Raw genomic sequence first — 15,226 nt, 5'->3', positions numbered from 1 at the left:
TTGGGGGCATGTACCTTCCACCAAGCTAAAATATCAAAGTCTCGTACATATGGTTCAAGATCTAGACCAAAGTATCTGTCTATCTCTAACTTAGTCTCTGTAGTACTTCTCGTTAATGGGTTCCTTTCCATCCTGTCACCCCAATCCATTCTACGTTTTTTCTCAGCTCTGGCATTTGGAACTGGTGGGGGGATAGGAGTAGGTGCCGTAATGTTACCACCTCGCAAGATGGTAAACTCATCAAATAATCTATCAAGGGTTTCCCTAACCCTTGATGCAATATGCTCCATCCATACTTGTCCGTAGGCAATAACCAATCCATATATCATGCCATCCACCTTAAACCAGGGGTCAATGGCAACAGCTACATATAACAACATATTAGCCCTATCAAAATCTCCCCCCCAATACTTGTCGTACTTCACCCTCATCAACAATGCCATCTCCCTCAATCTAGTGTGATCACTCGCAATAATCTCATATAATTTTTCTTTTACCTTACATATTTGTTGACAAAAATGATAAGATGTAGGATACAAAGAATCAGATAAAATCGTGGTAATCTCGTAGAAAAGCCTTAGAAAATCTACGAAAGTAGATACAACATCCCAGTTCTCAGTCACAGGCTTCCCCAATCCCGCTTGTTCTTCAAAATATTTTACATATTGGATGTCTTCCTCACCCAATAAGGCAAATGCCAACTTATACTCTTGGGCTGCCTCCAACATAAAAAATAATGAGTTCCATCGCGTAATCAAATCAGTACAAAGATCCTTCTTTGATGTCATGCCGGCAGACCGTGCAGCAACCTTGAATTTCTTCAATCTTGCAGGAGAAAATCTCACCCATCTCACAGCAGTCCTAACCCGAGCAATAGAGTCTTGAAAATTTTTCATATTGTTATTAACAATAAGATTAAGAATATGTGCCGCACACCTCACATGCAAATACTCACCACATAAGATTATCTTATTTGCCTTTCTAAGGAAAATCTTAAGATATCCCAATGCAGTATCGTTAGACGATGCAGTATCAACTGTGCATGTCACAACGCGTGTCAACCCCCACTCCTTTATAGCGGCCTTCAAGGCCCTCCCAATCGTCTCACCCTTGTGATCAGTAATTTCACAAAATTTAAGAATTTTCTTATGCAATGTCCAATTGTCATCAACAAAATGACAAGTCAAAAACATATAATTAAACTTTTGGACCAATGTCCAACAATCAGTGGTGAGGCAAACAAACTGACCCTTCAAGAAATCCCTCAACTTCTCTTTTTTCAGATCGATAATTTTTTTTACATCCTTTGCCACCATGTGACGAGAAGAAAGTTAAAACCTTGGTTCCATATAGTGACAAAACACTTAGAACCCTTCCTCATCCACAATTTGAAAATGTAGCTCATCCATGATGACCATACAGGCTAGGTGTATCCTACACTCCTCAGGATCCCACTTCGTGTACCTCTTCAACTCAATACCCCCACTACTCTCATCCTTCATGTTTTAAGTCCAATTTCTATCATAAATTGACTCTTCTCTTGCAAAGATTTTAGAATTAGACTTTTTTTACATTGTTCTTCTAAGTGCACCTTTAATTGCGAGGTACCATGTCTCCTATAGTGGCATTCATAAATTTTACTGCAATGGTTACATTTGGCTTGATGATTATTAGAATCACGATCCTCTAGTTTGGTGAAATGAGACCAAACTATGAAATCAGATTTTTTATTAGGCTTGGGTGCGGGGCAAGGGATAGAGGTAGGGGTAGGGGTACCCTCAATTGGGCTAGGGGTAGAGACAGGGGTACCACCAATAGGGGAGCTCGCACTAGAATCTGTCAGCATTTCCATTAACTCAAGTAAACAATAAATCTGAAATTATAACAAACATGAAAAGTATTAACATCCAACCAAAGAACTAATATTATTTGATATATTGTTCAAATGTTTAAAATTTTCCCCCATAATAGCCAGAAAAAAGTAGAGCCCTTTCGTCAAAAGTAAAATTTTTAATTTTAGTCCAAGAACTCATATTCTCAGCTCAGATGGGAATATTCTAATAGAAAAATAGAAATAAAATATAAATGATTGAATAAATGCAATAAGCTTTAAAATCTTTATATTATAAAAATCATAAAACTAAACTAAATAGTAAAAATATTATAAAAAAAAAAGTAAAAGAAAAAGCTGTAAATAAACATAAAAAAATATAAAAAACATAAAAAAAAATAAGACTTCAAAACGAAAAAACATCTATAAATTTAACAAGTAAAGAAACAAAATGAATAATAAAAAAAATTTAATAACACAGAAGAAACTGAAAAATTATATGAGATAGGCATGTCAACACTTATGTTAAGTCTTAAATGGAAATATTATATATGAAAGTGCGAGTACTACTATAAAATATATGTAAATATGAGGATTTACATTTCTTACAATTCAGACAATAACTCTTGGGCCTAAAGATAGACACATTAAATAACTGACCTTATTTTGTAATGAAGAACAGTAATTTAATAAACGTATTGAATTTGGATTTTGTTGAATAAATTCGGAACAGGTTGTGGAATCAAATCTACAAAAAGAAGAACAAGCAAAGAAATCCAAATTACTTAATAAAAGAATTGTAGTTGGAGTAGGTTGCTTTCACTTTCCAAGTCCTTCTTTGTTGTCTTCCAAATCTTTTTGTGCGATACTAGCTGGAAAAATTAAAGTATATATACATACATGTATATATCTCTTCCTCACTCCCACCTCTCCACTAATTTTTATATGTAATAAACAAATAATATCAAGAATTAATTAATTTAAATATACAAACAACCGGCATGAGGAATATATATAAATAATTATATATATATATATATATATAAATTCATAATCACTTGTGTTTGAAGTTTGTAAAATAACTTTCGCAACTTCATACACGAAGACACAAATAATTAAAATTTACAATAATTTTTACCTTAAAAATGCAATTAATAGGGCAAAAAAAATTAGACAACCCTCAAATAACAAAATGAACTCAATAATTAAATTAAATTTATAGTAAAATCCAACCATAAAAATCAAACCAAAAGGATTTTATAAAAATAAATTTACACAAAATCAAAATACATTCAATCGGATCCAATTCACACATTCAATCTGATCACTGATCACTGATCACACACATGCGCATTCAATCCTTCACAGCACATTCTCATCCTCCATCTCCATTAATCTCATCCTCCACTTAATTCCATAAAAATTTAATTTTTTTTTTTAAAAAAAAAAAGAAGAAGAAGAGAGAGACAGACTTACCGGTCGACAAGACTCGAGGAGGTAGCTGTGGTGGCGACGGGGGGAATAGTGACGCAATGGCGCACTGGGTGGCCGGCCAAATCTGTTCGACTGAGGGGGTCTGTGCTGTCTGGATCTGATCGGGGGAGGGGGGGTTCTGTGCTGTCTAGATCTGATTCAGGGGGGGTTTAGTTTTAGGTTAAAAGTAAACCTAAAACAGTGCCGTTTTGGGTTTACTTTCTTAAATAAATAATAAATAACTCAGGTGCCAAAACGACGCCATTTTGATCACATGAGGGTTTTTTTTAATATATATTATATAATTATAATTATATATATATATATATATACGGGGCAGGGTGGGGTATTTTTGGGGTGGGGGACCACCCCATACCGCCCCCACCCCCGCCCACGACCCCATATTTGGGCGGGGGAAACCCAGCCTCCGTGTTGCCGGACGGGGTAATATGCCCTCACTACCCACCCCTATTATGTACACACTTATATAAATATTTAATTTATTTCTCTATCTACTTTTTATTTTTTTTCTTCATTGTAGGAAGTATTCTTTATTCATATTTCTCTCTACTTTATACTTTTTTTATTTAAAATAAATAAAATGTATTAAAAATATTATATTTAAATAATATAAAAATAAATAAATCTATTGATGTATAATATATTATGAAAATCGTATCTAAAATATAAAAAATTAGATTTTAGTGAAATATTTGATAGGATATTACTAACAAATATTGAAAATGCTCTTGGCCGGATGAATAATGATAATGTTATTACCCTATTATTATCATCTACTACTTTTTTTGTATTTGATTTTTTCTTAATTTTTTATTTTATTTAATGATTAAGGAAGTAAGTATTTGTAAAATTATATATATTTTTAATTTTTTCTTAATAATGTTAAAAAAATACTTAAAAAAAATAATTAAAAAATTAAAAAACTTGGAAATGAATTTGGGTAATAGATGGGTGTAACCCTGTCTCTACCCGGCCCGAATAAATATGCGATAAAAATATCGGAGTAAATTTGAGCTCGGTAATCCAAACACGGCTCTGCTCGATTACGGCCCAGCTGCACGCCTGCATAACACGAGGAAACTGCTGGACACTGCAATTCAGCCTACACTGGTGGTGGCAGCCAGCAGCAATGGATAAAATGCTCAACTCTTGAATCTTCACCGGCTCTTCCATTCCCTTTTTCTCTGGACGAATTCAATCAAGTCTGCAACCAAACAATTTAAAAACTCATGCCGATCGCCTCCTTCCCTACCTTCAACAACCTCCTCCTCCGGCGCTTCTCAACAGTCCGATGCCTCTCGGTCTCCGCCAAACAACAAAACCCTAGCAATGTCTCCAAGAGACCCCAGCCGGACAAGAACCTGCTCAGAGCCAAGCAGAACTTCAGAGGCTACTCCTCATCTCTGGCCCCAGTCCTCTCCCCACGAGACCCGCCTCCTCTCTCCGAATCCCAAGCCATCGGCACCGTCGCCGCCGCCCAGGCCAACTTCATGCGCGTCATCGTCCAATCGCTCCCATCCTCTGAGCCTTCTAGAAGCGTTATCGAGGGTTCAGAATCTTCTGGAATCGGAGTTGAGCTGCTGTGTGTGGTGAGGGCGGTGTTGAAGAAGATAAAAAGGAGGGTGTTAGTTGGAGACAAAGTGTTGGTGGGGTCCATCGATTGGGTGGACCGGCGGGGCATGATCGAGAACGTCTTCCAGCGGAGTTCCGAGATTCTGGACCCCCCGGTGGCGAATGTGGACCATTTACTGGTGCTCTTCTCGTTGGAACAGCCGAGGCCCGAGGCCTTCACGCTCACGAGGTTCCTGGTGGAGGCCGAGTCGACCGGGATTCCGCTCACTCTTGCACTGAATAAATCCGAGCTTGTGGATGAAGAGGTTTGGTTGTTTTAAATGTGTTTGTTTGGATGTGAAATGTTGTTATTCGGAGCAGATTTTAGATGCCGAAGCTTCCTTCGATTCTTTTAGTCAATAAAAATGACCGTTGAATTTTGCTCTTTTGTATTGGTTATGAATGGAACTGAGGCATTAGATACTTGCTCATCGGGAATATGCATAACGGGAACAAGATTGTCATTGACACGAATTAGGGTATACTAACCTCGAATCTCAAACTCAGACGAAGAATTACTCTACATAATCCGTTTTCGATGATTCGCTGTGGCTGATGCTATTAGTTTTTACTGCCATGACAATAGTTTTGCTCGCCTTAGTCTTGTTTTCAAAGTGACAAAGCCATTGATAATCAGTATAAACCCCGGTTGTTAGGGCGATGAAATTTCCAACATATAGATCTCTAAAAGATATATAATAAAAAAACTGTTATATTGCGGATCAAAGACAACCTATCTATATCCAAACAGCTGTTAGCTTTTCTTTCCCTGCTATTCCCTCTGAAGTTTGTTAGCTTTTGATGGCATATGCAGATACTGGTTGGATGGAGGAACAGGCTACGAAGTTGGGGCTATGAACCAGTATTTTGCAGTGTTGAGTCTACATGTGGATTGGATACTCTTGCATCTTTTCTGCAAGATCAAACAACTGTAATTGTGGGCCCAAGTGGAGTAGGGAAGTCGAGCCTGATTAATGCACTGAGAAGCAACTATCATGCTTCTGATGCTGCAGGAGAGGATAATTGGTTTGATCCCGTAAGTTTGATGTCTCTCTGCTTCACGTCTTGATTTTCTAAACATCTTTTGCTTGTGTTTGCACATAAGCATGGTACATGTTCCCCCATAAGTTCATGCACTTCTTTCAGATTCTCGGCAGCAAATGGTTTGAGGAACAGCGTGTTGGGGAAGTTTCAACAAGAAGCGGCAGAGGGAAGCATACCACTCGCCATGTTTCTCTGCTTCCATTATCAGGAGGGGGTTATCTTGCTGATACTCCTGGGTTTAACCAGCCTAGTTTGATGAAAGTAACAAAACAGTCTCTTGCACAAGCGTTCCCTGAGGTTTGTGCTGTGTACTTGTCACTATGTCCGTAGTTTGATTTATTGACACGTCTTCAAATCTTCTTAATCAAATGCCGAACCTTATCTGAAATTTCTGTTTGAGACAATGGCTTCTCTTTAACTTCTCTCTTCAGATCCGGAAAATGCTTAGTGATAATGAGCCTGCAAAATGTTCATTCAATGATTGCTTGCATCTAGGGGAACCAGGGTGCATTGTGAAAGGGGATTGGGAAAGATACTCGTACTATTTTCAACTTCTTGATGAAATCAGAATCAGGGAGGAGTTTCAGCTCAGGACGTTTGGAACCAAAAGAGAAGGCGATGTGAGGTATGTTAAAGTTATGCATGGAATGTGTTTAGTCAAGCATTCATCATATCATAGAGCTTGTTTAACTATTTGTGGTGCACAATTCGCTTCTGGAGCATTTTTTAGTGGTCATTGTGACAAAAACAAGTTTTTATCGTGATTGTGGGAATTTTATTTGACCATAAAATTTTTGTAATTTTTTTATGTACTCAAGTAGTTAAATTAGAATATCTATCTATGTGGTATGAACTATAAAGTCTCCTTAGCCTGTAGCAAGGCTCTTTGTATACCCCCTGTGTACTCGGGCCTTGCCCTTTTGTTGTTCTAATATATTTCCTTTTACTTATCAAAAAAAAAAAAAAAACTATAAAGTCTCAACCCTAGGGTCTGGGTCATGTAACTTATATGCGTTCTCTCATGTAACTTCCTTATAATAACTCTTTTGACTCTTATTTCCATTTTGTTAGCATGCTTTCCATACTTCCAATCAAGAATTTTATAGTCTCATCAGTGATTCCAGATGAGTCAATTCTTTGCAGGTACAAGGTGGGAGATATGGGTGTTCAGCAAGCAGAACCGCGGTTGGAGCCTAAGAAGCATAGGAGAAAATCTCGGAAGAGCATCAACCAATCAATACTAGATGAGTTGGATGAGCTGGATGACGACCAGGACGACTTAGAATTAGAAAATGATCCTATCTTAAGGGCAATGAGAAACGAAAACCAGTAGAAAGTTGCTTACCTCCTACCTTGAAATGTAAATAATAAGTTTCCTAACCCTTCTTGTTTGAGAGGTTAAATTCCAGTCACCAGTAAAGATTACAGTGAGGGTAAATAGATTTCTCTTTCTGTTTTTCCGGAGTCAAAATACTCGTTTGATGGGTGATAAATTGATAATCAGATTTGACTATAGAGAACTGATCCGCTAATGCCAATGTTCACCTTTAGCATGATTGGGCTCAAATTCAGAGGTCGTATCCGTATTGCTGTTTTGTATGTACAACCTTCAAAGCCGTTTACTATATATCAGTTGGGCTTTACGCAAAGGCAAATGACGCTAGCCGATAAGTCAACATGTTGCGGTCTGACCGAGGTACCGTGGAGGGAGTATGTTGTCACCATAGTGCCATTAGTAGTTGTAACCCTGTGAGGTTTTGTCTCTCTGGTTTAGGCTTTTGCAAATCTGATGTATCCTATTTTGATAGGATTGTTTGGTTCACTCCATTGTAAACTACTCTTATGATTTTTTATTAACTTCTGTATCTTACCCAAAAAATAATGGTTTTTAATGCATTAGCGCACCATAGGTCCATAGAGCCATTTTACTAAATCTTGGAACTTCGTCAGCCCTCACCTAGCCACTTTACAAGGTTCAGTTGTGCTCTATGGACATACCCTGTAAACATTTTGGATTTCTCAGTCAGCATCATCATGGTCATGCCTTATGTTAGGCAAAATCTATGAAGCAGGAATAAACCAACAAGATCGAATGTAGACTACACAACCAATTTTACTTCAGAAAAGTATTAGATGTGAATACATTTCGTAATTCACTGGGACCTAATTAAATCCCTTAAATTTAGCATTCTCCTAATCGTGAACACGTTAGAACCAAATGCAACTGTTTCCCCCAGATGGAATAGAAAACAGAAAACGTTATGCAATCTTAATCGTCCACATGAAAATACACATCCCATTGCTTGAAGTCGCGACTCCCTGAGTACAAGAAAATTGAGTCTCTAAAGGAGTAAATGATAACCCCACCGGCGAGAGCCACAAAGGGGCCAGCGTCTCAAAAGCTAGGTAATCACACGCCTATAACCAGCGTCATGAATAAACAGACAAACCATCATGCTTCTCAAGCACATTTCCTTGGGTTGCCATATGGCATCCGAACTGAAAGGGCGATGGCCCATCTCATGCTTTCGACATATAAACTTACGACACACATTAAACATCTGTAACTAACGGGCAGAAAACAAAAACCCAGCTGCAAGAAAAGAGATCAAAGCAAAGCTATCTAACTCAATTGTCAACAAAATGGCTAGAAGAGCACCCAAAACTGATGGCTACATATCAGTCCAGGAGCATAATATCTCTAAAATATTGGACATGTGACACAAGTAGTTTTGGGGACAAAAACTACGAAACATATTTCATGATGGAATCCGGGAAGCCATTATTTACCACCATAATTGTCAATTTCATAAATCTACACGTACCAATTTTTTCGCGATTGGTACGCATACGCACGCAATCTAGCCTCTATGTCAACAGCAATCTCAATGACATCCAAACTGAAAATTAGGTAGATTAACATAAACCCTATGAACATAAATAAAACCAACAGAATCCCATTCAATACCCTAAACCCCTAATCATATTCAACCACCATGACGGAATCATAGCTTGACTATTTGCCGAAATATATTGCATTAAGCAAATTTAAAAATCTCCCGATGTGCTTAAGAGTAAGGCAAAGCCACATGCACATTCTCTTTCACACAGAAAATTAAGAAGGATTTTTTTTTTTTTTTGTCTAACCATAGTCTAGAGGTTCAAATTTTAGGGCAATCAAGTGCACTGAATTGTCTGCTTCGGAAAAGATTTTATTTTTTCAGAAGGCATTGTTTCAATCCAAAGAAATGCCTATACTAAGATCAACATAAACAACCTACTACTTGGCGGGTTTCTTCTTGGAACTAACGGCCTGCTGCGGCTTCGGATGCTTCTCGGACTCGCCTGATTCCAACCACTTGAGCGGGTGACGATTGAAGAGGGGCCAATTGGGGACCGTCAACAATGTGGTCAGAACCACACCGCCAGCATATATTAGAACCATCGTCTGAAATGATCCAGATATATAGCCCATAGCGAACGCTATCAAAGCGAATCCCAACAGCATTATCTGCATCAGCTCCTCCGCCAATTTCTATCCTTGCCAAATCATCTAAAAATCATTAAACGGGGGGGGGGATCACTTGGTATAAATATGAACCCTAGAATCTGATAAACCTAATTGATAAAAGAATGAAAATTTAAGGACGGAGAGTTACGAAATATAAGTAAACCCTAGGAATCCATTATAAATTCAGAACCTCAGATCACTCCAATACAAGATGACTCGGTCGAGTATGGAATTCGGGACCCTGGAATTAGGAACAAGAACCAAGATAATAACTCTCCCTAGTTAAGTCGGGAAGAGATAGTACCTTAGCCGAAAATGCTATGAGTACAATTGTCAATTCGAAGAGTAGAAATGACAAAACATGCGACGAGTTGTCAGAGCTAGAGACACCAATCGAGCAACAAGCAATTAAAGTTTTGACTAAAGAATTGTAGGGTTTTACCCCGAAGGGAACCCTTCCAGAAATTCTCGACGGCCTGGGCTGAACCCAGGCCGAAGAGGGGGTTTGGAAATAGTTTTCAACCAGCAATAGACGCGCCTCGGTTAGAACCTCACTAGCTGCGTCATTGCCCCAAGCGCAAAGATGAAGAAGAAGTGGCCCTGCTTCCCCTTCTTATTTGGAAGTAGCACTCTCCACTTTTCCTCTGCACCCAATGTGGGACTAACCAGGAAGGCATCCGACCACAACCACAACATATTTGTATTATGTTTATTCAAACATAGATTTTCTCAGCCCAATTATCTTTGAAAATCAAAATCCCTTCCTGTTTTTGGCTCAAGTGTTCATCGAAATTATCCGTTAATTGTTAAGTCCAAATGATGATATGATTATAATTTTAAAAAATTGATAAAAAATCATGTTTGCTTTTGACAATAATATATATATATATATATATTTTTACAAAAAAATAAAGAGATCAGAACAATATTTTATTTTATAGGAAGGGAATTGGCTAGCACTTGATTTAAGAGGGATGATCTACACAGATATTTCTTCGTCTTCTTGGGCTAAAAAAAGAACATCACATAGACAACAACACAGCCAAACCAATTTAGAGGGAAGTTGTGCGTCATAGATCCGAAATCAACTTCAAATCATTCATACCTGTCACCCCAGAAATAAATGAGATCTTCCAATCGATAAACCTCTGTACAAGGAGATCATTTTTAGTGGGGAAAATACTTGGTGTATAGAAATAATTACAAAAAATAGTTCTTTAGATTTGAGTAAGACATATCATTTTTAAGAACACTGCTACACCTATAGAAGAAAGTCATCGAAACTTCCTACCAAACATGCAATTTTTTTTTAAGATTTTTTCAAACATTTTTTTTAAATCTTTAAAATTAAAAAAAAATCAAAATCACAAACTCATTAAAAAATATTTCCTTAACCAAAAAAAAAAAAAAAAAAAAAAAAAAAAAAAAAAAAAAACCAACAATCGGTAGGAAGTCTCGACGGTTTTCCAAGTGACACTATTATGTTGGCATTTGGTATGAGTTCCTTTCTCCATTTTACAAAATGAACTCTCATTTCTTCAGCTCGTGCGGATATCTTATATCATCTCCTATTTGCTTTCTTAAAAAATCTGACCGCAATGTGTAACGCCTCCTCGCCATCCTTCTTGAGCTATTATTCTCCGCACCGTTTTTTGAGATCTCTTCTAATATGCTCGTCTCCTGTCGGGGTGTGCCTACAGTTCTACCATACACACAGGGGGTTGGTGGTGCACCAACTCTCTTTCAATGTGTTGTTGCTCACCGTTGGTGAGTCTCTAGTAACTCCCACTACGACCCTGCAATTGCCGATGTCTCCATCGTTGTTGTTGGTTTAAGATGAGCAGGCAGTAAAGTGTAAGCGGTTTGGTTCGATTAATTTTTCAGTTTTAATCAAGTACTAATATCATAAAAAAATATAATATTCTAATATATACTAATTAATTAAAACAAAATATAATTTATATACTAATATATATTAGTATTATTAATGTATTATATATTTATTAAGAAGAATACCTTGAGAATTTATCAAATCATAAAATGTAATTAATATATATTTTATATTAATAATATATGATCAAACAAATGTTCATATTTAAGATTAAAATTTTATATTATAAATTATAATATAAAATTATTTCATACATAAATATATATTATATAAAAAAGATTATATATATAATATTTTATATAATATTAAAAATTAATTAATATATAATTTATAAATCGGTCTCTCAAAAAGTTAAGAATTAAAACCGATTTTTAAAATATAGAAACCAGTTTCAAAACAGACCGATTAAAAACTGAACCGATCAGTCTGGTTCAGACTGGTTGTTTGATTTTCCTGCTTTCACCCCTAACAAGCAGGACGTTGGTTGGGTGTTCTTGCCATGGATAGAGGCAAGGGAAGACAGGAGACGCCCCATCGTCTTCGCCTGGTCGTCCACCATGGCGGCCAGAATTGGCCAGTGCCATGCAAGGGAGGTGGCGGGCAGTAGACAGGCTTGAGGTCAGATATGTAAAACTGGACTTTTATTGCCCTTTTTAAAAAAAAAAAAAAAAAAAAAAGCCCTATAAAACTATTGCATTCATAGGCTTTCCAACCACAAATCTCTGAAAAAAATCCCACTTTCAATGAAGTTTGAACTAGAAATAATTTGAAGACGAAGTCCGTCGTAATCACCAATTCATTCTATATGAAAAAAAAAAGTAGTAAAACGAAAAACAATTCTCATCAAAAGGCGAAAGTGCAGCAGCATGAAATTTGTGGCACTCATTCAATTGTTAGTCCTAAACTGCCATTCAAGAAGAAGCACCACTGCGCAGAGCTTGACTTTTCTTTGATTTGCTAGTTGCTAATTGTGTCTCTGGCTGCAAAATCAACAATGGTAATTAAGAAACAAACCATAACCAAAAAACAGGACACAATTTCCCTCCAGCACATTCCTCCTTTTTCAACAATTTACTCAATGCAATAACAATGAATTACCTCTTTCTTCACGGGTTCCTCCTTCTCAGACAAAATCAACTCAATATGGCAGGGGGATGACATATAGGCTGCCAAGGCATAATAAAATATAAAACCATTAATCATAACAAATCTTTTTTTTTTTGATCGGTCAATAATCATAACAAATCTAGAAAAACCAAATATAGCATTACAAGTCCTCAGAACATACGATTAATTCTTCCATGAGCACGGTAGGTACGCCGCCTTTGCTTTTGTGCTTGGTTCACCTGGATGTGAGATACGAATAGAGAATCGACATCCAAACCCTTAACCTGGAAGATTTTAAGTGACAGTTATTAGTTAAAAATTAATGATGAAATCGACAATGAAAATATGGTACAGGCAGAAGTCACATACTTCAGCATTACTCTCAGCATTCTTGAGCAAATCTAGGATGAACTTGGCAGACTTCACAGGCCAGCGCCCTTGTCCATTTGAATGCCTGTTCTTTGCCTGAGCAGTCCTTCCAACACCGCGACAGAAACGTCGGAAGGGGATTGCCTGTTTGTGGACCAGAACATCCTCTAAATATCTCTTTGCCTTTCCCAATGGCAACTTTCTGATGGCATGTGCTGTCTCCCGAGTGTTCTATAAAAAAACATGCAAAATTCAGTTTAACACCATAACACAAAGCAAATACATTTTTTTATTGATGAAACAGAGAAAATACATTATAAATATTAAAAATACCAATAACCAGTTTGAAACATAAATTTCATTGAAGCTCAACACTAGTCAGGCCTCAATTGCAAAAGATGTATAATTACAAGGACTAGCTAACAGAGAAATTCAGAACAAACAGAGCAACAAAATTAATTGAGCAAAATGGCATATGGAGAGACCGAAAAACGGATGTGGCATCATTTACTGAACCTTCAGTCACTAACAACTACCTAGGTTCACCCAAAAACAATGCAAGTACTTTCCCTGAAATTTACGAGAGCCCTCTTCACAAAAGGCAAAAGGGCACTGCTTTTTAATCAGGTTCCAGCAAATGAAGTGGAGAAAATTTGGACCAATAACTGTGAAAGCTCGCCAACTTTATCTTTCGCAAAGAAAGTGTGCCAAACAGAATGCTCAAGTTCAAACTGAGAACGCTATATTATCTTACCAGTTAACCGGGTTTTCTCTCTGATGAATAGTTCACTAACTACAATTTCAAATTTAAAAAGGGCAACAACCCTAAGATTTTTCCTCAAAACTATTTTCTGAATTGCCGAACCTGTCTCAAAATCAGAGACTAGTCAGGCAATATCCAAGCCGTATTGATATGGGATACAATTCAAACATTAATAAGTAGTTCCGGAGTATTGGTGCTTCCTAGAATCCAGCTAACTTGGTGTCTAGAGGAGAGCCATCCTAAAGTAAACATACCTCAGCTTCGCTCGTCCCATCATGTCTTACAATTCAATCTTTACGACAAAAAAAAAAAAAAGAGGCTACTCGTATTCAAGTTTTTTTAAAAAAAGTACAAAGCTTCTACGACCGAATAGTGAATATCCCATCATTTACTGAACCTTCAGTGACGAACAACTAACAGAGGTTCACCCAATAATAACGGGCCCCTGACATTTTTTGATTGGGTATTACAACCAAAGAAACTGCAAAGGAAAAAGAACAATAGTATCTCACACGAAAATTGCAATTCCAACATTTAAAAAACACAACAGAACTACAGACTTGAACTTACAAATATATACACACAAACACACACATAAGCTGTATATATAATATATAACGACAAGACAGCGTCGGATCTTAGTACGTACCTTAAAATGAACCCGAAGATCAGAGCCCCTGGCCTTGCATGCTGGAGAAAATCCAAACATAAAATGGAAGTATCAGAAGGGAAATGATAAACATTGAGAGGAAAAAAAAAAAGAAACCGAAAATGCGAACGTAAAGATGAAAATGGTACTTACACTTGGTGGGGTTGTCGGGCTCTCTAGAGTACTTTACCTGAGAAACCAAACAGAATCAGATATTTTAGATTATCAGGGGAAGAACATTACTTCTTTGAATTTGAGAAAGATAGAATATGTTGAGTACCATTGCGGCAGCTAAGGACGAGGACAACGAGCAGCAGAGAGGCGAAGAAGTGGACCAATGATGTTAGCAAATGGAGTGGGTGAAGACCTATGAAACCCTAATCGTCGTTGAGCTTGGTTTGGGCTGGGCTTTAAGACTGAGGCCCATATATTTTTGTGACTAGAAAGTAAATTTGAGCGAATAGAAAAAATGGGGAAACGTATCAATGGGCCTTAACTGTTGTGTGCTTAATTTTGCGCAAATAAAGTTTAATTCACATCACACACTTATTTCTGGTCTACTATACTTCCTCAATTTCAAATATTTTTTAAAACATAAAAAATATTAATATACTAATAGTCATTTTCTTAATCAGTAAACAAAAATAAATATAAAATAAAGAAATAAACTGTCAAAATGAGGAGATATACTAGCATTATTCTTATTTATATTTAGAGAATTACTTCATCAATACAGTATTCTTACAAAAATGATTTTACACATTAATACGAAATTCATTTTTCTTTTGAATTGAATTATTTAGTTAAGCTTTTGTTAAGCCAAGACTGACATTGTCATTCTCTTATAATTATCTCTATTTAAATAATATAAATTATTATTTTAAAATCATGACATTAAATACACAATTATCTTTGATCACATCCTATTATTTTAAGGTACGATAGTCATGTGTTTA

At 36.7% G+C, this 15,226-nt stretch overlaps 2 protein-coding genes, 3 non-coding genes and 1 pseudogene across 5 annotated transcripts; 1 reads left to right on the top strand and 5 right to left on the bottom strand.

Annotated features, from left to right (window-relative positions):
* Window positions 1–4,335: 4,335 nt before the first annotated feature.
* On the top strand, window positions 4,336–7,512 carry LOC122310652 (small ribosomal subunit biogenesis GTPase RsgA 1, mitochondrial). Its single transcript, XM_043124742.1, has 5 exons — window positions 4,336–5,202; window positions 5,751–5,972; window positions 6,083–6,277; window positions 6,412–6,605; window positions 7,124–7,512. Exons 1-5 carry the CDS (start codon window positions 4,555–4,557, stop codon window positions 7,311–7,313), a joined length of 1,449 nt encoding a protein of 482 aa, XP_042980676.1. The 5' UTR covers window positions 4,336–4,554; the 3' UTR covers window positions 7,314–7,512.
* A 1,357-nt stretch (window positions 7,513–8,869) lies between these two features.
* LOC122310653 lies at window positions 8,870–10,181 on the bottom strand (annotated as a pseudogene).
* On the bottom strand, window positions 9,926–10,076 carry LOC122312260. The gene has a single exon (XR_006243159.1). It is a non-coding gene; the product is annotated as a U4 spliceosomal RNA (small nuclear RNA).
* Window positions 10,182–12,103: 1,922 nt separating the features above from the next.
* LOC122309081 (60S ribosomal protein L17-2) lies at window positions 12,104–14,632 on the bottom strand. Its single transcript, XM_043122441.1, has 7 exons — window positions 14,551–14,632; window positions 14,424–14,460; window positions 14,271–14,311; window positions 12,859–13,089; window positions 12,671–12,773; window positions 12,481–12,548; window positions 12,104–12,362 (listed from the first exon to the last, which is right to left on the bottom strand). Exons 1-7 carry the CDS (start codon window positions 14,551–14,553, stop codon window positions 12,294–12,296), a joined length of 552 nt encoding a protein of 183 aa, XP_042978375.1. The 5' UTR covers window positions 14,554–14,632; the 3' UTR covers window positions 12,104–12,293.
* LOC122312138 lies at window positions 13,352–13,480 on the bottom strand. Its single transcript, XR_006243049.1, has one exon. It is a non-coding gene; the product is annotated as a small nucleolar RNA snoR74 (small nucleolar RNA).
* Window positions 13,996–14,078, bottom strand: LOC122312139. The gene has a single exon (XR_006243050.1). It is a non-coding gene; the product is annotated as a small nucleolar RNA snoR74 (small nucleolar RNA).
* Window positions 14,633–15,226: the final 594 nt, after the last annotated feature.

Source organism: Carya illinoinensis, chromosome 5, assembly GCF_018687715.1.
Source record: "Carya illinoinensis cultivar Pawnee chromosome 5, C.illinoinensisPawnee_v1, whole genome shotgun sequence".
Taxonomy (NCBI): domain Eukaryota; kingdom Viridiplantae; phylum Streptophyta; class Magnoliopsida; order Fagales; family Juglandaceae; genus Carya; species Carya illinoinensis.
The sequence above is the reverse complement of the archived record's forward strand: the minus strand, read 5'-3'. Positions and strand labels throughout refer to the sequence as shown.